The 24,374-nt window shown below is 40.5% G+C and overlaps 1 protein-coding gene across 28 annotated transcripts in view; it reads left to right on the top strand.

The window, feature by feature from the left end:
- Positions 1 to 23,399, top strand: part of DST (dystonin) — a 736,344-nt gene extending 712,945 nt beyond the window's left edge. For 11 of the 28 annotated variants that reach the window (XM_077487828.1, XM_077487825.1, XM_077487827.1 and 8 more), the window contains 8 exons: positions 43 to 117; positions 786 to 803; positions 2,992 to 3,109; positions 5,627 to 5,695; positions 8,913 to 9,106; positions 16,182 to 16,292; positions 18,711 to 18,834; positions 22,423 to 23,399. In XM_077487828.1, the coding sequence (XP_077343954.1) occupies positions 43 to 117; positions 786 to 803; positions 2,992 to 3,109; positions 5,627 to 5,695; positions 8,913 to 9,106; positions 16,182 to 16,292; positions 18,711 to 18,834; positions 22,423 to 22,679 (966 nt within the window). In that variant the 3' untranslated portion in view covers positions 22,680 to 23,399. The remainder of the gene's footprint in view (positions 1 to 42; positions 118 to 785; positions 804 to 2,991; positions 3,110 to 5,626; positions 5,696 to 8,912; positions 9,107 to 16,181; positions 16,293 to 18,710; positions 18,835 to 22,422) is intronic. The other 17 variants (XM_077487838.1, XM_077487850.1, XM_077487849.1 and 14 more) reach the window with 5 other exon arrangements.
- The last annotated feature ends 975 nt before the right edge of the window (positions 23,400 to 24,374 follow it).

Genomic DNA, 24,374 nt, shown 5'->3' with positions numbered 1-24,374 from the left:
AAATCATTTAAACAGTGAAAGTATTGTGGTTTACTGTTACAGGTAACTCGACAAGTGGCTAAATGTAAGTGTGCCAAGCGATTCCAAGTTGAACAGATTGGAGAAAACAAATACAGGGTAGGTACATGTAGAATTTGGTATTATTTTAACTTGTTAGCATACTTTGAAGGACTTTTACACTGATCTCAATAATCCTTTCTATGTAAGTTTTGAATGCAAAAGAACGCTTTAACAAAATATTGTAGTTTTTCTTTGAGTATAGTTTCCAATTTTTTTTTTACATTGCCAACGAGGGCTACTGGTCTTCAGTCAATAACTGCTGAATATTTCATCCATGCTCATAGACACAGCTTAGGCACTTCTCACAGTAAACACCAGAATATTTGTAGGAGCACTTCAAGCATCCTGTCATGTGCAGGAGATGTTCCAGCTTTTAAGTTTCCCTAAATATGACTAAATGCTTAAATGAATACACTTTAAATTATATTTACCAATTTCAATAATAATGTTTTACATTAGTATTCAAAAGATGAAAAATGTCTGATTAGTTCCTAATATACAGTAGCCATTTTCTGGTGTGTAGTATTAAATGTTCCAAGTAGTGCTAAAGTCATACCAACATGGTGAATTAGGGTTATCACTATAAACGTTCCGGTGGTTATCAAATAAGGAAGTATTTTTTTTATAGATGATGAGACCATCTAGTAGTATATTTAAGTTTTTCATAATCAAATAATACGTATACACTAATTGTATTTTCTTTCCATTTTTTCTTTTGCTATCAGTTTTTCCTGGGAAATCAGGTACAAACCAGTAAAGCATAATGTTCTTCTGTGTGTTACTGATCATCAAAGCTTGCAATTTATGATCACTGCCACCTTACCGTAACCTACACATCCATCTTGTAATGCTTTTTGAAATTCATTCATGTGCTGGTGAAGGGGCTTAGCTACCAATTAATATAACTTAATTTAAATACATCTCTGGACAAATGTTCCTATGGTTTCTTTGTATTATTTGGAAATAATGTAACTATACCATAGCAATATCTACAACCTCTGGGAATTGCATGGAGCAACTTTCTGTGGTAAAATTGTGTTAATTTTAAATTAATGTTAACATTTAATTAATAATAGTATAATTTTGAAGACGCCGTCCTACATATATATGAAAATGTACTAGGTGCCAATTAAAGCTTCCCAGATAGCAAGCAATTGACCTGCAAGTTTGAAAATGACTTGCTGAGCTATTGCTAGACTTTCCAGGCTTCATAAGTTTGTTGCACAATTGCAGCAAGTCCTCATTTCATGACTCTAGATCAACTTTCTTTGCAAACATTCTGCAAGTCTGCTGCAAGTTCTGGTTCAGTTATGTAGTACAATAGTCATCCCACCACAGGGGTCACTGTGGCTGAATTTTCATGCTGTAGACTCACAGAGCTCTTACTGTAGACTCACCGCTGCAGCTTTGGTCTTGCTAGAGAATTGTCACACACTTTCGCTACAAATTGGAAAAGTGTCAACCAGAACTTGTGCTTCAAGTGCTCTGCATGTGTAAAACTTCCCAGTGAAAATGTGCAGCAAGTTAACAGACTTTCAGTTCAACACTGCCACACATTTGTGGCAAGTTATCCTTGCTATCTGGGTTCAGAAATCACTAACTAATAAACAGTTACCTGATTAGAGTAATTCAGAAAATGAAAGATTGTCTCAGTGGCTAGATTGTGTTAGATAGTAACTTATGAATAGTCTATAAATAAATACATATTTTCATTTTTGCTGACCCTCAGGTTAAGACTTAAAGTGATTGTAAATGATCACCTTGTAAAACAACCCATTCAGTTTAAAATAGAAATGAAAGGCAAAAAATTTGGGTATAGATATTAAAAAAATATAAATAACTTTTTCCCTTTTTATAAGTGATCACATTCCCTTATCAGCTGCATAAGAGCTGGGGGAGGAGAAGAAGCAGCACACAGAGCTTCCCAGTGAATGGTTGTGCAGCAGGGGCATGTCAGGACAAGTCTAAACATTGGAGGAGAGCAGCATGCTGAGTTCCCAGCATAGCTAGGGACTGACCACAGTGTGCTCTCTTGCTTAGTGTTGTCAGTTTTTAATAGGAAAGCAAGGGGACTTACAGGAACTCCAGGGATTTCACACAAAAGAAGCAATGCAAAGAGAACAGGATACGTTCTTATTAAAGTATATGGTACAGCAGGCACATATCAGCAATATGAAGTGTTGGGGTAACAATTGCTTTAACCAAAAACCTTGAACTTAAGTTAAAAGAAAAGTGTGAGAATAAAAAAAAAGAAAGATTCATAATCACCTAGGTGGATGTGGCATCTGTCCAAAAATGTCCATATTGTTTGAAATTATCAGGAAAAAGAACACTGATCACACCAATGGTCTGTCTTCTCATGAGATTGTGTGAAGACAGGGTTTGCATGTGACAGGCTAAATTGGCTGTAGATCATAGTAAATTAAATTACAAATAAATATAATTTACAAACACGTTTTTTTAACATCTCTTAGAAACATTCAGAACCATTTTCCTCAGTTGTATTCCAACTAAAAATGATAGTTGCTATGAGTTTGGGTTTCTGGTTTCAGCTTGCTGTTACATTTTCTGTCACATTTAATCTAATTACAAATTCTTAACAGGTAAATCTTCTGCAAAGGTGTACACTCTTAAAAAAATATAACCCAGTGTGTGTACACCAGTGTATGTTGGTTACAGGCGTATTACATGTTTACATGCTTAAACCCCCCCCCCCCCCCCCTTCCATGCTGTAATTGCCCATTGCTTTAATCACTATGCTTCAGTTGGTGCTGCATGGGTGTTTCAGAACTGTTTACACAGATTTACCTACATTTCACTAATCTTACTGAAGATAATACCACTTCTACTTTATAGCAACACATGTCAATCACATAATAGGCATGTCCTTTCCACTTCAGATATTTATTTTTCACTTTTGTTTCTTCCAAGTTTGGTGACTCCCAGCAATTACGTCTTGTGCGTATTTTGAGGAGCACGGTGATGGTTCGGGTTGGTGGAGGTTGGATGGCACTCGATGAATTCCTGGTGAAAAATGATCCATGTAGAGGTACGCTCAGTGTTGTCTGGAAGTTAAATATTGTTTAATAGCCACAGCCTAAATTCATGTTTGCTTTTCTCAGTGTAATTTGCTGCTATGTATTTTTTTTAAACCACAGATTTATTTAATGCTAAAAAGAAGAAGAAAATCTTTTCATTTTAAATAAGCCATTTAATTAAATTATAGTTCATGGCTCCCTGAGGAGTGTATAAACTTGTTTTCAGTATCTTACTAAGCAATACTGTGAAGCAGGACAATAAAAGCTAGTTTATAGAGATTTCTAGTAGAGTTATTGGTCTGGGATAAAATGTTTAATAAATCACCACCCCCTGTCCTATTTTGGGGAATTAATTGTCTGCATAATAGCTCAACCTGACCTTATAAGAGTGGGACCAACAACATATTTTGGCTTGTGTGCTTTGACTTGGACTTTGTAGTCTAAAGTGAACTTTCTTTGCTTGCCCATGCAGGGAATAATAAAAGGTTAGATCCCTCCCCTCCCCTCTATCATGTTCTCACCATTTATTTGGTCCCTTGGTGCTCTGTTCAATCATTGGGCATACTTTCGAGTATAGGAGAGCAGAAAGCTATCTCCCCCTTTCCTATGTAACAGTATTAGGTGCCTCTTCATTGGCCCAGTACTGTCACATGGTGCTAGGAAAGTATTTCTTAACCCTGTAAGAACTTCAGTAAATTGATTTGGCACTTGTCTCTGGTCCTATTAGAGATCATTGAGAGCAGTATGACAGAGAAGAAATATGAGTGCTTGCTGCTGGGGAAGGCGGAAGCTAGGTGAACCTTTAACTTTTGCTCTGCGTGTCAAAGGAAATGTTTACTCTAAAGCCTCGTACACACGATCGGATTTTCCGCAGACAAAACCTTGGACTTTTGTCCGAAGGTGTGTGCCTGGATTTTGTCTTGCATACAAATGGCAAGTAATTGTCTGCTAACAAACACAATTTTTCAGCTCATTAGCGCCACCCTTCTGCTAATTTTATGTTAGTAGAAGTTTGGTGAGCGTTGATTGGTGCTTTTCATTTCACACTTTTCATTTCACGCTATTCAGTTTGTTCCTGAATGGGCGTTCGTCAACCAGACATGTTGCGGAATCGGAGAAGATAACGTGTTATTTATTATTGGCCTTGGAGTTATTGCTTTGACCCAAGTCCAGTCCAGAAACAGAGGAGGGGAAGTTCTTAGACCAAAAATTGGTTGCTTTATTAATCGTGACCAATTATGTCATATGCCTTTGCTGAGGGTGCTCCAGGAGAATAATCCAGATGTTTGTTGGAATTATCTCCGGATGACGTCCCCCTGCTTTCACCAACTTTTGGCATTGTTGATGCTCTATATTAATAAGCAGGACACATGCATGAGGCTTTTATTAAATTTTTTGGTTGAATAATAATGATTTGATTTGTTATATTTTCTATATTTTTGGTTGCATAGAATGCACTTTTTGGTTAATTTCTATTGGCAGATAGCATGTCTAATTTTATTTTCTTTTTTTGATGCACAATAAAAAAAATTGTGTAGAATAATACTTGGCTATGTGTTTTACATCAAATGACAGTTTGGGAGTAGGCAGTTACATTTAAAAAATACAATGTAAAATTGACAAAGGACACCAACATAGTTTTATCTTTGATTGTAAAAACTACAGGATAATGGTGCTGTGAAAATTTTAAAACCTGCTAGCCAACATTTGTCAGTGGAATATCCGACAACAATTGTCAAACAGTCGGATTTTTCCCCAACAGCCTGTCATCACACATTTCCCGTCGGAAAGTCCAATAGTGTGTACGAGGCTTAAGTTCACTGGAATGTGAGCATGAAGCTTAGTGTAAAGTACATGAGTGCACACACCTGACCCTGAGGTAAAATCAGAGATCTTGTCATCCAGGAGTTTCTCCTTTATAGATCACTTTTTGCAAATATAGCAGTTATTGTAAAACCAGATTAAAAATCTTATGACTGTTTTATATTTTAAAAAATGTGGCCTACACCTGAGAGGAATGCTTTACTATGGCACACCCTTGTTTTTTTCGGTCATAGTAGCACTTTTGCAGTAGTGGAGTTGCAACTAGGATTATATAGTAGCAACCATAATTTTCAAGATGGTTTTTAAAAAAAAATGGGTATCCACTGTCGACAAGAGAGGAGGACGTTTAGTTGATATCTTTTTTTTTTCTCAGAAAAGATTTTAAGAATATATGTAGGTCATCTAGAATAAGAATGTTTACAATAAAGCAACATGCCTAATATAAAGAATAAATAATTACCCCAAAAAAATAATCTCTGTTGCATTGTGTCCTTGGTGTCCAGCAGGGTATTATATTTGAAGTGATACTCTTCTTTAAAATTTACTATGCTTCTCTTCTGGGTCTATTTGGAAGTTTTGTTTTCTTTGATTATGTTTTTTTTATTTATTTATTTTATTTTTACTTGTAGCTACCCTTTATTACTTCTCCTTACTAAATATCCTTCTTTGTTTTCCTTGACTGGTATTCTGTCATTTCTCCCTAGTTCATCATCATGGAAGTAAAATGTTACGTTCGGAATCAAACTCTTCAATTACTACTCAGCCTCTTATAGGTTGGCAAATATCTCCCTCTTTCATTTCTCTACATCTTCACTCACCCTTTTCACTTATCATCTTTTTAAGTTTATCATTTTCTTTGGTGTGTAGTGCATGCTTATTGTTCTTTATTTTATATCCTTGGGCACGGATTCTTACAGTTCAGATCTTGCTGTGGTTAGCATGCACGTTGAGGTCAACTATTAAAACCATCATGTGTGCTCATTTAGTAAATTAAACTGTCATATTTTGCATGCTGTTGTTTTTTTCAGTGAGAATAATCCATCCTTGTTAATGGACATCTATTTTGGACTAAGTATAATATATATAGTGTGTTGAGTCAAATCCTGACTTTCTGCCTGGAAACATTTAGCATAGCCTCATGGGGAGATCTCCATGGAAAACACATTTTTTATTTATTTATCGAAAAAATACTTTCTACTAGGATTAAAACCATGCAGGTGTGCTGTTTGTGCCTGTGGTCAGTTGTGAGAAACTCACTCTCAGTTGCTGATCAATGGTTATTTTTCCTGTCTGGCCACTCACTATTTTCTGTCTACATTGTTGTTGACATGTTTTTGCAGAAGAAAGTTGTAATAAATGAGAACTTATCCTGCTTTGTTAGTTGGGAATGTTTAATGTGTTATAAATTTGTAGATATTTTTAAAAAAATCTGTATTAAGACAAAGTAATCAAAAGAACTATGGATCTTCATGCCAAGACACTAAAGTCTTGGTTCTTAGAATAAATTCTGTGTTTATTTAAAACTTTTTTGGCAATATCAAGTACAGCACTCTTCTTTCTAAATTTAGAATGTAAAAAAGTAGACTAACTCTACATTATCCAGGCGTGTTTACGTTAAAACCATTTTCAGTGTCATTCCAACCCCAAAAGAACTGTAGCAAAGCAAAGTGTCTGGAATAAGAGAACACCGTTAATCATGCAGGCTAGGTTACATGGACATTTTTTTCCAGGCTGTGAAAATGACAGCAAACCTCCCAATTTTCTGCTGCAAATTGCAAGATTTGATTAGTATAGGGTCATTTTGCAAATTCTATTTCATATGATGCAGCAGTTTTATTTTTCTACTGAAATTCTGGATACATGTTACCGTTACTGAGCTGATACAACGGGGAGTGTTTAAAAGGGGATATATGTCTCCTATCCCCTATGCTTAAATTAAAACCTGTGAGTCAAAAACACAAAGAAAACTGACAAATAATGTACTGCAATCTAGATCTCGTGTATAGTGTCCTGCCCCCCACACCTCTAAAACGCCAGATGCTTTGTTATGTCAGTAGTAAGCAAGCCTCTGTTTCTCTGGCTCTGACACACACTATACCTCCTCATGCACTTTACTTTGTGTCTGTTAAAATAAGGGATGACCTCTCATACCTAATAGTAAGGTTCATATACTTGAAGAGTGTGTGTATGAGGTGGTAACCAGACACACTGCTTGACAAACTGTCCTGGGTTTTTTGGTATGCTATGCATGATATCTGTGTTGATGTGTATGTATATGGAGGTGTGAAAAGTACAACATAGGTGTCCATTTTTATTTTTAAGCGACATATGAATACATGAAATTTACAGCATTGATTTTCCACATTCAACTGATACAGGAGCATTTAGACATGTGCAGAGTGTGTTTTTCAGCTCCATGAGCATAAAACATATTGATCTTCTCAATTTGGAAAATGATGCTGTAGAAAAACACCAGCCTATCCCTTCCCTAAGACCTGGGTGATCTACCTAGTTTTTTCCCTTGCTTTGTTGTGTGTATGTAAAAAGAGAACTTGTCAGATGAGACTACCCTTTAAAAAAGTGCCTTTTTGGTGCAGTTTTATGGTAGGGATACTGCAGACAAAAAGCATAATGAGATCCATCCCATTAAGGCCCCTTTCACACAGGTGGCTTCATGAAGTGGAATCCGCTTTCTCAGTGGGGGGATCTCTCCACTGATCCCCACTAAGCAAGCAGATGACAGGTCCATGTCCGCTTCACTATGCATAGCAGACACAGACAAAGTCCTGCTCTCCTCTATGGGGCAATCGGATGGAAATGGACAGGCAGTCTGTTTTGATTTGATTGCCCCATAGAGGACTGATTGCCATCTGATCCACTCTGCCAGACGAATGGGAAAAGATCATTTGTCTGTTTTTGGCAGACAGGATCGAAATCAGATGGCGGCGGATATCAGCAGACAGGTGTTCACTGACAGCCACCGCTCCATAGAAGAGACTGGAGTGTCCGATCGGGTCTGCCTGAAAAACTGACAGGGGGACATGATCGGATCGCCCGTGTGAAAGGGGCTTTTATTTCAAGGTGCTGAAGCTTCCTGAGGAGAATTCTGAGATTTGAACAGCAGATTTAAGCACCATGGAGCTCATCATACATTTTTTTGTTTAATTTTCCCAGCATTAAACCACACCTAAAATGCACAGTGTTAACAAGGCCTTAGTGGTTAACCCATTCAAGATGCCTGGGAAGAATGATAATTCCACATTTCTGTTGTGTCCATGTCATGTGCTCGCCACATACCTGAATAGCAGGAAATGAAGGCTGGATGTGTGATGATGTAAATATTCCATTATAGTCCCCTTACCTTTCAGGCACTTGCTGTGATCATCCCATCATCCCCTTGCACATTTTATTGTATTTGAATGGCTGTTATATTGTGGTCATTGATTCCATTGTTAAATGTGCAGCTGATAACCCTTCCTCTGTGTTTTATGGACTTCATTGATTAGGAAGTCATATACAGTATCTCTAATTGTATCCATCTTTTTTCAATGTAAATATATAGTAACTCTTTTTACTGTATTTTTAAAATTTTTGATAAATCCAGGCTAAATACATTTACTTCTGGAACTGAACAAGCTATCATATTTAGGAAAAAATTACTTTATTATATGAAAATAAACACTATTCACAGTATGACAGGTGAAAGTTGTACTTGTGTTTCCAAACCTTCAATCATTATGTATCAATGGCCACATCACACATTATATTAAAGTCTAGTTTGCAGCAGTTGCATAATATTTCTTTAAGAATTAAAATAAAACTTGTTTGTCTATTTTATGTCTGCATAAGGGAAAAAAATTCCTATACCATAGTCGGGATGTAAAATGTATATTCCTAACTTTAAATAGTTTTGTATTTATGATAGACTATAATTTACACTGTGGTTATGTCAGCTGATTTCCCATGTGGTTGTATTGTTTTTTTCTTCAGCCAAAGGAAGGACAAATGTAGAGCTTCGGGAAAAGTTTATGTTACCAGAGGGAATTAGTCAAAGCATGACACCTTTCCGACCGAAGGGCCGGAGGTCTAGACCGTCTTCAAGAGGGGCTTCACCAAACAGGTCTAACTCAAGCCCAAATATCCAGGCTAGTCCATCACAGATCACTGGTACCAGCACACCCAAGGTATGCTCATTGTTAAAGGTCTTTAATTGTATACTAAAAGGCATGTATGCTTATCTGTATGCTATAGATTTATAATTTAGGAGGTTCAAAAATAGATCATCAGTTCTGGTTTTGCATATTGCACCTTCAGCAGAAAAAGTTACCTTACCCAAATCGACAATATTGCATCTTTTTTAATTCACCTAGATTATCATAGCCTAATACAACTTTTATAAATTGTTTAACGCTGTGCTAAACTGCATATTTACAAATGCTACAGAAAGAACTTAGATTATTAAGTGTAAAGTCCAGCTTTCATTTCTACAGTTTTGCATAGTAGAAGCCTTAGGCCTCATGCACACGAGACGCAGTTAAACGCGCGTTCAGATGCAGTTGGACAGTTTTTTCAACTGCTCCTGAACTCATTCAATGTTATCCTATGTGTCCATGCACACAGTCTCGTTTTTTTCCGTTTTTATGCAGTTGCGTTTAATCTCGTTTTTCCAGAAGCAAAAAAATGCGTTCAGAAGCAAAAATTTCCACGTTTCAGACGCAAAACGCGGTAAAACGCGGCAAAACGCCGCTACCGCATTTAGCCGCGTTTGCGTTTATATGCGTTTTTAAAGGTGACCTTTTTTTTTACATTAAAAATCTCAAAAATGATTGCAAATGATGAAAAACCATTAGAAAAATATTTTAAACAATTGCAATTGCAAGTGGACAATCCACAACTTGTGGCAAGTGACATGGCAGGTGGCAAGTGACGTGGCCAGTGGACAATCCACAACTTGTGGCAAGTGACATGGCAGGTGGCAAGTGATGTGGCAAGTGGACAATCCACAACTTGTGGCAAGTGACGTGGCAGGTGAAGTGGCAAGTGACGTGGAAAGTGGACAATCCACAACTTGTGGCAGGTGACGTGGCAAGTGACCTGGCAGGTGATGCGGCAAGTGACCTGGCAGGTGACGTGGCAAGTGGAAAATCAACAACTTGTGGCAGGTGACTGGCATGTGACGTGGCAAGTGGACAATCCATAACTTGCGGCAGGTGACGTGGCAAGTGGACAATCCACTTGTGGCAGGGGACGTGGCAAGTGACATGGCAAGTGGACAATCCACTTGTGGCAGGGGATGTGGCAAGTGACGTGGCGAGTGGAGAATCCACAACTTGTGTCAGGTGACGTGGCAAGTGGACAATCCACAACTTGTGGCAGGTGATGTGGCAAGTGATGTGGCAAGTGGACAATCCACTTGTGGCAGGTGATGTGGCAGGGGACGTGGCAAGGGACGTGGCAAGTGGACAATCCACAACTTGTGGCAGGTGACGTGGCAGGTGACGTGGAAAGTGATGTGGCAAGTGGACAATCCACAACTTGTGGCAGGTGATGTGGCTGGTGACGTGGCAAGTGGACAATCCACATCTTGTGGCAGGTGACGTGGCAGGTGATGTGGAAAGTGGTGTGGCAAGTGGACAATCCACAACTTGTGGCAGGTGATGTGGCTGGTGACGTGGCAAGTGGACAATCCACAACTTGTGGCAGGTGGCATGGCAGGTGACGTGGAAAGTGGACAATCCACATCTTGTGGCAAGTGACGTGGCAGGTGATGTGGCAAGTGACGTGGCAAGTGGACAATCCACAACTTGTGGCAGGTGACGTGGCAGGTGATGTGGCAAGTGATGTGGCAGGTGATGTGACAAGTGGACAATCCACATCTTGTGGCAGGTGACGTGGCAGGTGATGTGGCAAGTGATGTGGCAGGTGATGTGACAAGTGGACAATCCACATCTTGTGGCAAGTGACGTGGCAGCTGACGTGGCAAGTGACGTGGCAAGTGGACAATCCAAAACTTGTGGCAGGTGACGTGGCAGCTGACGTGGCAAGTGACGTGGCAAGTGACGTGGCAAGTGGACAATCCACATATCGTGGCAAGTGACGTGGCAGGTGATGTGGCAAGTGACGTGGCAAGTGGACAATCCACAACTTGTGGCAGGTGATGTGGCTGGTGACGTGGCAAGTGGACAATCCACATCTTGTGGCAGGTGACGTGGCAGGTGACGTGGAAAGTGGTGTGGCAAGTGGACAATCCACAACTTGTGGCAGGTGATGTGGCTGGTGACGTGGCAAGTGGACAATCCACAACTTGTGGCAGGTGGCATGGCAGGTGACGTGGAAAGTGGACAATCCACATCTTGTGGCAAGTGACGTGGCAGGTGATGTGGCAAGTGACGTGGCAAGTGGACAATCCACAACTTGTGGCAGGTGACGTGGCAGGTGATGTGGCAAGTGATGTGGCAGGTGATGTGACAAGTGGACAATCCACATCTTGTGGCAGGTGACGTGGCAGGTGATGTGGCAAGTGATGTGGCAGGTGATGTGACAAGTGGACAATCCACATCTTGTGGCAAGTGACATGGCAGCTGACGTGGCAAGTGGACAATCCAAAACTTGTGGCAGGTGACGTGGCAGGTGACGTGGCAAGTGACGTGGCAAGTGACGTGGCAAGTGGACAATCCACATATCGTGGCAAGTGACGTGGCAGGTGATGTGGCAAGTGACGTGGCAAGTGGACAATCCACAACTTGTGGCAGGTGACGTGGCAGGTGATGTGGCAAGTGATGTGGCAGGTGATGTGACAAGTGGACAATCCACATCTTGTGGCAAGTGACGTGGCAGCTGACGTGGCAAGTGACGTGGCAAGTGGACAATCCAAAACTTGTGGCAGGTGACGTGGCAAGTGGACAATCCACATATTGTGGCAAGTGACGTGGCAGGTGATGTGGCAAGTGACGTGGCAAGTGGACAATCCACAACTTGTGGCAGGTGACGTGGCAGGTGATGTGGCAAGTGATGTGGCAGGTGATGTGACAAGTGGACAATCCACATCTTGTGGCAAGTGACGTGGCAGCTGACGTGGCAAGTGACATGGCAAGTGGACAATCCAAAACTTGTGGCAGGTGACGTGGCAAGTGACGTGGCAGGTGACGTGGCAAGTGACATGGCAAGTGGACAATCCACATCTCGTGGCAAGTGACGTGGCAGGTGATGTGGCAAGTGACGTGGCAAGTGGACAATCCACAACTTGTGGCAGGTGATGTGGCAAGTGATGTGGCAGGTGATGTGACAAGTGGACAATCCACATCTTGTGGCAAGTGACGTGGCAGCTGACGTGGCAAGTGACGTGGCAAGTGGACAATCCAAAACTTGTGGCAGGTGACGTGGCAAGTGACGTGGCAGGTGACGTGGCAAGTGACGTGGCAAGTGGACAATCCACATCTCGTGGCAAGTGACGTGGCAGGTGATGTGGCAAGTGACGTGGCAAGTGGACAATCCACAACTTGTGGCAGGTGACGTGGCAGGTGATGTGGCAAGTGATGTGGCAGGTGATGTGACAAGTGGACAATCCACATCTTGTGGCAAGTGACGTGGCAGCTGACGTGGAAAGTGACGTGGCAAGTGGACAATTCAAAACTTGTGGCAGGTGACGTGGCAAGTGACGTGGCAGGTGACGTGGCAAGTGAAGTGGCAAGTGGACAATCCACATCTCGTGGCAAGTGACGTGGCAGGTGATGTGGCAAGTGACGTGGCAAGTGGACAATCCACAACTTGTGGCAGGTGATGTGGCAAGTGATGTGGCAGGTGATGTGGCAAGTGGACAATCCACATCTTGTGGCAAGTGACGTGGCAGCTGACGTGGCAAGTGACGTGGCAAGTGGACAATCCAAAACTTGTGGCAGGTGACGTGGCAAGTGACGTGGCAGGTGACGTGGCAAGTGACGTGGCAAGTGGACAATGCACATCTCGTGGCAAGTGACGTGGCAGGTGATGTGGCAAGTGACGTGGCAAGTGGACAATCCACAACTTGTGGCAGGTGACGTGGCAGGTGATGTGGCAAGTGATGTGGCAGGTGATGTGACAAGTGGACAATCCACATCTTGTGGCAAGTGACGTGGCAGCTGACGTGGCAAGTGACTCGGCAAGTGGACAATCCAAAACTTGTGGCAGGTGACGTGGCAAGGGACGTGGCAAGTGACGTGGCAAGTGGACAATCCACAGCTTGTGGCAAGTGACATGGCAGGTGGCAAGTGATGTGGCAAGTGGACAATCCACAACTTGTGACAGGTGACGTGGCAGGTGATGTGGCAAGTGGACAATCCCCAACTTGTGGCAAGTGACGTGGCAAGTGACGTGGCAAGCGGACAATCCGAAACTTGTGGCAGGTGACGTGGCAAGTCACGTGGCAGGTGATGTGGCAAGTCACGTGGCAAGTGGACAATCCACAACTTGTGGCAGGTGACGTGGCAGTTGGACAATCCACAACTTGTGGCAGATGACATGGCAAGTGACGTGGCAGGTGATGTGGCAAGTCACGTGGCAAGTGGACAATCCACAACTTGTGGCAGGTGCCGTGGCAAGTGACACGCTAAATACAAGTACACTGCAGCTCTCACAGCTGCTGCTACTCACTCTGGTCTCACAAAATTGCTGAAATAGTTAATTTTTGAGCTGGGGAGGGTCTATGATGTTAGCTTAACTAAACGCTTCTAGACGCAAACGCGGTAAAACGCCGCTAAATCGCGGTAAAAATCGCGGCAAAACGCGCGTTTCTAAACGCCGGTTTCAACATGTGTCCAGCAGCGTTTGCATCTGCGTCTCGTGTGCATGAAGCCTTACTTGAGTCTTCAACTAGAATAATTCACTGATCCAATATATAAGGGTTTTGTCATATATGCATTTTTTCTATAGCCATCTTAGGATTTAAGTGCTTAAATGTAGAAAATACACACTTTTCATGTATGTTTGTGTGTATATATATATATATATATATATATATATATATATACACCTACATGCACACACTTTTCATATGTGTGTTTGTGTGTGTAAGTATTTATATATATATATATATATATATATATATATATATATATATATATATATATATATATATATATATATATTATACAGTATACATAGGTTCCATTTATCCAGAGTTGCTGTAGTAAGCAGAATATGAAACTAGTGGTATGCTTTTTTGGGGTAGAACAAGATACTGACTGTTTCAAAGGTACTAAGCCGCACAGGGCATACTCATGTACAGTGGGTATGTAAAAGAATGACCTCCCTTTAAAATAATTAAATTTTGATGCTTTTTTAGCCTTAAATGAAGGCAGACCATTTTTGTTTTATCCAGCTGTATTTACTCACTGCAACTTATTTACATCCATATGAGAGATATAACACCAAAAATCAACACCAAAAATCAAAAACAGAATCACTGAGTTGGAAAAAGGATCACCCCTCACTTAAAAATGACTTGTAAACTCAATTGAGTGTAGCTAATCACCTTCTCAGTGGCACACAAAGTCATTTGACTTTCAACTATGATCAGCTGTGGTAGTTTTATTAGTTAGCTCAGCATGAAAAGAGCTTTCCTGCAGCATTTTAGTCCCTAGTAGTGCAATTGAAGCGAACAATCAACTATGGGTGGTAAAGCACAGTTAAAAGATCACCGGGATAAAGTTGTGAACAGGCACAATTCAGGAGATGGATTCCACCATTTTTTTTATTTTTTTACAAAAAAGGCTTTGTTGATGCCTAGAAGCACAGTGAAGTCTATTATTAAAAAGTGGAAGGTATTTGGTACAACACAGGCTCTCCCTGGATCAGAACCTCATTCCAAACTGGATGAAAGAGCCACATAGAAAATTGGTCTGAGGGGTTACCAGGAGGCCTACAGCAACTCTAAAGCGTGGTCACTGTGTGCGTGTAGCAACAATCTCACAAAGTCTCTACAAATGTGGCTTGTATAGGAAGGTCGGAAAAGAGAAAAGACACTCCTCAAGAAAGGCCGTGTGAAGTCATGACTGAGCTTTGCCAAAACACACCTTGAACATGAGACTAAAATGTAATTATTTGGCCTCAACACCAAACAATATGTCTGGTGGAAATCCAATACAGCTCACCATCCAAATAACAGCATTCCTACAGTAAAGCATGGAGGTGATAATATCCTGTTATGGGGGTGTTTCTCTGCAGCAGGGACTGGAGCACTTGTCAGGAAAGAAGGAAAAATGGATGGGGTAAAATACTGTCAAATTGAGGAAAATCTGCTGCCCTCTGCCAGAAAGTTGTCAATGGAAAGAATGGGAGCAATGACCCAAAGCACACAGTAAAAATTACCACACAGTGCTTGAAGGTGAATGTGAATGTCTTTGCATGGGCTAGTCAGAGCCCAGACTTAAACCCCATTGGAATGACTTGAAAACTGCAGTCCAGATAGGTGATCATCAGTTCTGCAAAAAGAGTGTGCAAATATTGCAAAGTCTAGATGTGCAAAGTTAATAGAGACATATCCCAACAGACTAAAAGCTTTAATTAAAGCAAAAGATGGTTCAACAAAATACTGACATAAGGGGGCAATCCTTTTTCTAACTAAGTGATTCTATTATTGATTTTTTTTTCTGACATGTTGGTGTTATAGCTTTCATTTGGATGTTATAAGTAAATAAAGCTGGCTACAACTTAAACAAAAACTCTTCATTTCAGGCTGCAAAGCAACACTATGGGGGTTATTTACGAAAGGCAAATCCACTTTGCACTGCAAGTGCACTTGGAAGTGCAATCGCTCTAAATCTAAGGGGTAGATCTGAAATGAGGGGAAGCTCTGCTGATTTTATCATCCACTCAAGCAAAAATCCTTTTTTTTATTTTCCTTGCATGTCCCCCTCGGATCTACAGCAACTTTACTTCTAAGTGCACTTGCAGTGCAAAGTGGATTTTCCTTTACTAAATAACCCCCTATGTGATTATTTTAAAGGCGGTGATTCTTTTCAATACCCAATGTATCATAGAGATGTAATAAGTCATATTTTTTTAAGCAGTTTGTGTACATTATTTTATGGATCTTTATAATATTCTTTCTCTTGTGCTTTTGTGCATTTAGATTACTTTACCTATTTTAAACAATATACTGGTTTGTATTTTTAAGTTATTGAAGGAGATGCAGACCTTTTAAAAAAAACAACCTTCCTTGTGGATTTTATCATTCCATCACTGCACAATCTTTTAAAACTGCATTGCCATTGTTTCACACAGACACCTCTCCATATAGCACGCAATTATGGTAAACCTTGGCTGACAAACAGCAAAACATCGACTCCTTGTAAGAGTCCTGAGCCCCTTGAGCACAGACTCTCATCTGAAGAGGTATAGTACACACGGAGCGTACAGTTGTGTAATCTTTCCCAGCCACAACTGCTAAACCAGCACACTAACTACTGTCACTACTACACTGAAAACCCTTCCGTGCACACTGGCTAATCGTCATCTTCCGTATGACATCTGTTATCTCTTCCCACGTCCTACTTTATAATATTACAGTTCAATTTCTTCTCTCTGTCCATTTAATATGACTAGGCATTTATCTGATTTGTATCCTGCAATTCAATTTAGAAACTAATATTTCCTCTTCTGTCTTACTTCATTAAGCATGGTTCACTTGTTATTCTATGTTATAACTTTCAGTTATTTCTGAGATTATGGGGTTTGTGACATATTTTGGTAATATTATTATTGTATTACTATGAACCATTGTTTTGTAAAATGTATTTATTGCCATATTATCCTGTGAGGAAAGTATGGGCAGGACAGAGCAAAAGTTGCAGGAGTCTTGGCGCAGAGATTCTTTACTGGAAGATGAGGTATACAGGAAGTTTTACTATTGCCATGGCCACAGATTGGTCCACAGGATGTGCAGCAGTGATGTGTGAGCCAGGGAATGATCCGTGAGGTAAAGGACCTCTATACAGTACAACAAGAGATAAGTCACAGTGATAGCAATCCAGCAGTGAGCACAAGGCAGCCTTATGGTTTAGGTATAGGGTTTAAGGCCATATGTAAAAGTAGCGCCGTTCAATAACCTCCCATTTGTCCATTCCTCAGTTCATCTCCCACAATGGGTAGAAGCATGTCACCCTTCATGAAGCAATCACAATAGAAAAATTAGGGGGCGCACACCACATAGATCAGCCACATTCGCTGGTAGGCTAACAGAGGTTTTAGCTATAGTCCCTGCATCTTGCCCATGCCCTTCTGTTACATTTCACCCTGATTGAGCTTAGTTGTAGAGGTCTGAGGGTATATTTCCAGCAATGTGGTGCAACAAGGAGATACGTCCAGAGGAAGAATGAAAACACACTGGGTAACACCAAGGATTAATCAAGTGGAGAGCACAAATCAGCACTATAGTACAGCAAGGGGTCAATCTCAACAGTTTGGTGCAACAAGGAGTCACAGAGATAGGGATCCATGGTAAAGCAATCCTTTTAATCCAGCAGAGAGCTCAAGGCAGCAAGTGGCCCAGAAGGACATAGGACAACAATCTGTTGTACACCAAGAGTTAAATTAGCAGGGGTCATAAGGCAGTGATATGGTAGTGCAAGGGTTGATCCAGCTGGTCTCACAAGGCAGCAATAAGGTACAGCAAGATCAGCTCAACAGAGTCACCATGGCAGCAATATGGAACATCTGGGAGCAGCAGCAGAATCATAGTGGCTGTAGTACAGTAGGGATTGAGTAACTCACACTTGAGGCTTCTGTATTTTCCAACAGCTGCAGGTTCTATCTTCTGCTTAGCTTGTGGTGGGAGCAGTGGGTTTGTGCACTTGTGCAACTGCTGCACTCCTGGTGCCAGGGTGTTAAGCACTCGGCCGTCAGCTATGCTGAGATCTGTTTATCAGCAGATAGGGGAGTCTTTGATCTCCTTGTTTCTAGTTGGAGTTCAAAACCACTTGCCACTCTGATGGCAATCTGGGGAAGAGCCAGTGGTATCTTTAAGGGTAGCAGGGGTTGTGCATCTGTGAAATAATCACATCAATAACTTTGAGCCAGGTGCTGTTTTAAAAAAGATTTGTAGTAGTACTTCTTATCCACATCTCTTAAAGTGTAATTTTGTTTAAGCTTTAAATAGAGTGGGGAAGGGTTATAACCCTTTAAGATTTCCCTTCCCTATTTAATCTGATGACGATTGTCACTGGGAATAAAAGTGAGCGAAATTCAAAAATTTTGGGCTGTCACTGGAAATATTCCAGTGGGGACATTTGTTTTAGTTACAGTTATCAAAAATACAGTTGTCCATACTTTGGAGAGTTTCCCTACAGCTTCATGTTGTGTCTCAAATTCTTACCAGGGTGCAATCTTGTTTATTTAATGGTTTGCATAAATTGAGAACAATAGTTCACTTTGCAGAGAGAAAATTCATTCGTAATGCTCTACTCCTTTAGTAAAACAATCCTATGGGGGTTATTTACTAAAGGAAAATCCACTTTGCACTGAAAGTGCACTTGGAAGTAAAGTCGCTGTAGATCCGAGGGGGACATGCAAGGAAAATAAAAAACAGCATTTTAGCTTGCACATGATTGGATGATAAAATCAACAGAGCTTCCACTCATTTCAGATCTACCCCTTAGATTTACAGCGACAGCACTTCCAAGTGCACTTGCAGTGCAAAGTGGATTTGCCTTTCGTAAACAACCCCCTATGCGTCATAAGACAATATTCTTTCTGCACAGTTACTCTAAAATGCATGTTGGAATGTGTGCTTACATTTTGTCTTGTTTAACACAGGGAACCCCAATTCAAGGAAGTAAGCTTAGGCTTCCAGGATATCTTTCAGGGAAAGGTTTTCACTCAACAGAAGAAAGTAGTTTATTAACGACAGCATCCACCAAAGTCAAGGCACAGTTTGCAGGTAAGAGTTTTAAATATAACCAAATCACTTTGGTTCAAAAGATAAACTTTATTTAGCTTGAGGAAAGCTGATTTATGAGCATAGAAATCATCAATATAATTATTGATATTTGGAACAGTTTACATTTTCTACAATATGAAAGTTACAAATTAAAGTTAAAAAAAGGCTGGAGTCACACTTTAAAGCGGGAGTCCGCCGGGACTCCGCGTTTTTTTTTTTTTTTAAAAAGCCAGCAGCTACAAATACTGCAGCTGCTGACTTTTAAAATAGTGACACTTACCTGTCCAGCGCGCCCGCGATGCCGGCACCCGAAGCCGATCTGTAGATCGTTTCTCGGGTGCTGCCGCCGCCATCTTGGGTATGGGAATCTGGAAATGGAGCCTTTCGGCTTCATTTCCCGGTTCCCTACTGCGCATGCGCGAGCCGTGCTGCGCAATAAGGACGGTCCCCGCTGCCTCTGGGATCTGTGTATTTTCCCAGCAGGCAGCGGGGCACTTGCGGAAAGGGGCGGGCACTTGCGGAAAGGGGCGTAATCCACGCCCCTTTCCGCAGAGAGCTATCCCGGAAGTGGGTGCAGTTACCTGGATTATCCAGGTAACTGCACCCCCCTCCCCCCTGAAAGGTGCCAATTGTGGCGCCGGAGGGGGGAAGGGTTCCGATGAGCGGAAGGTCCATTTTAGGGTGGACCTCCGCTTTAAAGTAAACCGGTCACAAATACAGTGCCTTGAAAAACGTATTCATACCCCTTAACATTTTCCACACTTTGTCATGTTACAGCCAAAGTCATAAATGTGTTTTATTGGGATTTTATGTGATAGACCAACACAAAATGGCACATAAGTGTTAAGTGGAAGGAAAATGATAAATGGTTTTCAATTTTTTTTACATATAAATATGTGAAAAGTGTGGTGTACATTTGTATTCAGTCCTCCTCAGTCAATACTTTGTAGAACCACCTTTCACTGCACTTACAACTGCAAGTCTTTTTGGGGATATCTCTACAAGCTTTGCACATCTAGAGAGTGCCATTTTGCCCATTCTTTTTTGCAAAATATCTCAAGTTCTTTCAGATTGGATGGAGAGCGTCTGTGAACAGCAATTTTCAAGTCTCTCCACAGATTCTCAATTGGATTTAGGTCTGGACTTTGACTGGGCCATTCTAACACATGAACATGCTTTGATCTTAATCATTCCGTTTGTATCTCTGGCTCTTTGTTTAGGGTCCTTGTCCTGCTGGAGGTTGAACCTCCACCCCAGTTTCAAGTCTTTTGCAGACTTTCTTCTAAGATTGCCCTGTGTTTGGCTCCATTCATCTTCCCATCAACTCTGACCAGCTTCCCTGTCCCTGCTGAAGAAAAGCTGCCACCATCATGTTTCACAATGGAGATGGTGTGTTCAGGGTGATGTGCAGTGCTAAATTTCCGCCACACATAGCATTTTGCTTTTAGGCCAAAAAGTTTCATTTTGGTCTTATCTGACCAGAGCACCTTCTTCCACATATTTGCTGTGTCCCCTCTTGGCTTTTCGCAAACTGCAAACAGAACTTCTTATGGCTTTCTTTCAACAATGGCTTTCTTCTTGCCAGATTTGTGGATTGTATGACTAATCGTTGTCCTGTGGACAGATTCTCCCACCTGAGCTGTGGATCTCTGCAGTTCCTCCAGAGTTACTATGGGCCTCTTGGCTGCTTCTCTGATGCTTTAAAGCTCTGATGCCCTCCTTGCCCAGCCTGTCAGTTTAGGTGGATGGCCATGCCTTGTTAGGTTTACAATTGTGCCATACTCTTTCCATTTTCAGATGATGGATTGAACAGTGCTCCATGAGATGTTCAAAGCTTGGGATATTTTTCTATAAACGAACCTTGCTTTGAACATCTTCACAACTTTATCCCAGACCTTTCTGGTATGTTCCTTGGCCTTCATAATGCTTTTTTTTTTTTAAACTAAGGTTCTCTAACAAACCTCTGAGGGCTAGTTTTAGTGAAAACCATGTTATAATGATAATACAATTTGGCTCTTTCAGTAAAAGTTGGCCTTGACCCAAACCCTCCAAGCTGTCAAATGTTGTTATCAACTGCTTGTACATATTTTCATCATGTTTTCAGTCCAGGCCATTAATTTTTCTCTGTACAATTTGTATATTTAACCTGGAAAAACTTGAAGGTGATTTATTTTATAAAAGAGACAGCAAAAACAGAAAAAAAAATGATACATGCTTGAATGAGCTGTTTGATTTTTGCCTTTGCCATTAATTGCCTCATGTAGTGTTGCAATATTAGCTTAACCACTTCAATACTGGACACTTTTACCTCCTTCCTGCCCAGGCCAATTTTCGGCTTTCAGTGCTGTCACGCTTTGAATGACATATGCATAGTCATGCAACACTGTAACCTTATGACATTTTTAGATTTTTTTTCACACAAATAGAGCTTTCTTATGGTGGTATTTGCCACAGGCTCCCGCTGCTGTTGGTCAAATCCAGTGAGGAGAAAGCGGGGAGCGTGGCCAAACCACAATGCTGTGTGCATCTATGGACACACGCAGCCTGGCTATGAAGCACCAGCACGGATGCCCCCTCATCAAATATTTTGCCTTTACAACCACTTTAAAGTTACATTAAATGATAGCCTTAAAAAAGAATCCATAAAAAGAAAAAAAATAATCATAAAATAAAAATATAAAATAATCCATATGTATCCAACACCTAATTGCCCTGTAATTTATTTTTCAATAAATAGTTTCTTACTGTGTTTTTCTGCCTCCTTGAGCTCCTGAACCTGTACTTTTCCCTCTCTCCTTTGCTTTGGAACAAGCAGAGCACATTAGTTGCGATCACATGTACTGCTCTATGCACATGACACATCCCATATTACCTAGTCTATCTGGGGAGCGAGCAACAGAGTGTGGCTATGTTCCTACATGCCATGGGACCATGGAGAATGAATGTAGCCACCCTCTAACAGGGAGTCAGGTCGTAGCAGAAAAAAAAAGAGTTTGGAGATTTGGAGGAGGCTGAGAAAAATAGAAAGTACTTTATTTAAGTTAAGAATACATACTTGAATAGCATTTTTTTAAAGCATAGTTCAGTGTCCCTTGACTGAAAAAAAAAAGCTCCTCGTTTAAAACCAAGAACACATCACTCTCCTAAGTGTGAGAGACTGGCACTGTGTGACATGTCTTTTTTGATAAGCAATGTCATAGCTTTGTTGACATTAGCCATGGCTTTGGTGATCACGTGACTTTGCTTAGAAACAAAGGGTTAGGATAATTGTTGAGGTTAATGCTGGGCTTAGAGGTACCATTTGGATTAGTGCTAGGGTTTGGGTTAAGTTTAACTTTTTTGGTACAATGACAGGACCGGGATAGTTGAAAGGCCTTTCCATAAGCCACAAGAACCATTTGAGTCATTAAAAACCACCATAAAACACTGATTTTCATTTTTTTATTTTATTTGGGGTAGCACAAACTCTTAATTTTGCTAATCGCTATGTAGCATGTCACTGACAATAAATCAAAAAGAATAATACATCTGTATATCTTTGTTTGATCTCTGCTGATTTAAGATTGTAACTGCTCTCTTTTATAACAGATTATCGGAAAACTCCAAGTCGAGCTGGTAGCAAGGCTGGGAGCAGGTCAAGTAGCCGGCGAGGAAGTGATGCCTCTGACTTTGACATCTCCGATATCCAGTCTGTGTGTTCTGACATGTCTGAGACTGTTCACGATTGCAGACCCTCTCCACGATCAAGTTCACGGCTTTCAACGGGCAAACCCTCCAAAATTCCCACTCCTCAGCGGCGGTCACCTTTGAGCAAACTAGCAACAACAAAGGCAACAAAAAGATAGGGTGATAAACTCTGGAGAAAGTCTTTCATTGTGCATTGCCTATTTAAGTTTTTAAGATGTAAAATATCATGTAGATTATTGTGGAATAATGCAAGAATTTGATTTTAACCCTGCAGATGGCCTTAAATGTGTGTTTTGTCTTCGTCTTTGTTTTTTTACACATATTTTTATTGAATTTTGTGTTATAGTTTGGAAATGCTTGAGGGACAGTAAATGAAACTAACAGACACACTTGCGTGAGGAAAACAAACTAAGCGGTTGCTGAATGTATTTATAACTTCATTTCAGAGGGAACTTCAATATGCCAAACACTGCTTTATTAGATAAAAAAAAAATAAGAATACCTCATAACTATTTATAATAGTGCAAAATGTTTAACAAACATACATGCTTAAAAAACACTACACAATCTCCAATCACTTGAACATAACGAGACCCTCTGCATTTATTGACGCAGTTTACTTTTGGAGAACTCACAGAAGTTTATTTAATCACTTGCCAGAAATTATATTTTTGTTTTTATTTTATTTTTTATTTTATTTTAACTTATGTCTGTGAGATTCGGTCTTAATAGAACTATTACACTGTTGAAAGAATAGTATTTTGGTGCATATGTGCAGTTTTCCTTCGCTTGAGTGGATGGTTAAACGATATCAAACATTTTTTGTATCCAATCAGTTTTGCTTGCAGAATCTATGAAATAAAACCTGTCCAAAATCAGTTTGGAAGTGTGTTACTTTGGTAGACTTTAGCAAATTCTTTATGGGTTATTTCAAAGAAAGTGCTATGCACAACAGATCTATAAATGAACAATAATGTTATTGAGATTAAAATTGAATTGTCTTTCTTTATTGAAAAATAGGTTGAGCATCTTTTCTGTTGTTTTTTCCAAGCCAAATTAGGGATTTCCTGTATTATTATTTCAATCCTCCCTAGCTACTGCAATCTCCTATGATTGTATTCTTACAGGTTCAAGTGCTACTTAGTCAACTTCTTTTCACCTCCCTTTTTCTGTTCAATACAGGCAAAAATACTAAATGGTGGCATCTGCTCTTGGTATTTCCAGCCCTTAGTGTATGGTGACAGAGTTCTATATTTTTTAGTTATGTCATTGTTAATCAGAAACTGATGAGCACTCCTTGTATCCATCCCCTATACTGGAAACAAATGCAAGTAGGAGGTAACAAATATATACAGTGATCCCATGCCACTGGCTTATCATATTTACAGTTGCCTGTCACAACGTGCTTTGGTAGGGGTACATACATTCACAAAGGAAATATTTAGTATTTACTTAAAGCTGAATTTCAGTATATATTTTGAGGATATAGCTCGAAACACCTTAGGTGTGTGTAATAGTGTGTATCCCATTACCTGCAGGCAATTGCTTCTGGTGAAATCATCCCAACAGTGTCTCCTTCACAGGCGCTGAATATTGTCCTGAGCGGCTGTTGTTACGGCACTGTGAAAAGTGTAATATACACTAATAAAGATAATAAATGATACAATTTGAACTTGCATTTACTTCTGTACAGTTTTAATCTTCCAGGTTTTTTTTTTCATACTGCTGTCAATAGAAAACATAGGTCTCCTTTCATTTTTCTCATCTTGTAGATATGTGCAATGCTCAGCGATAAACTACTAGAAGAGAAATAAGCCACCATATGTTCAAAACTGAACAGCACTCAGTCCCAA

The sequence above is a fragment of the Lithobates pipiens genome, unplaced genomic scaffold (genome assembly GCF_037356315.1).
Source record: "Lithobates pipiens isolate NorthernLeopardFrog02 unplaced genomic scaffold, aLitPip1_a1.2 Scaffold_18, whole genome shotgun sequence".
NCBI lineage: Eukaryota > Metazoa > Chordata > Amphibia > Anura > Ranidae > Lithobates > Lithobates pipiens.
The sequence above is the reverse complement of the archived record's forward strand: the minus strand, read 5'-3'. Positions and strand labels throughout refer to the sequence as shown.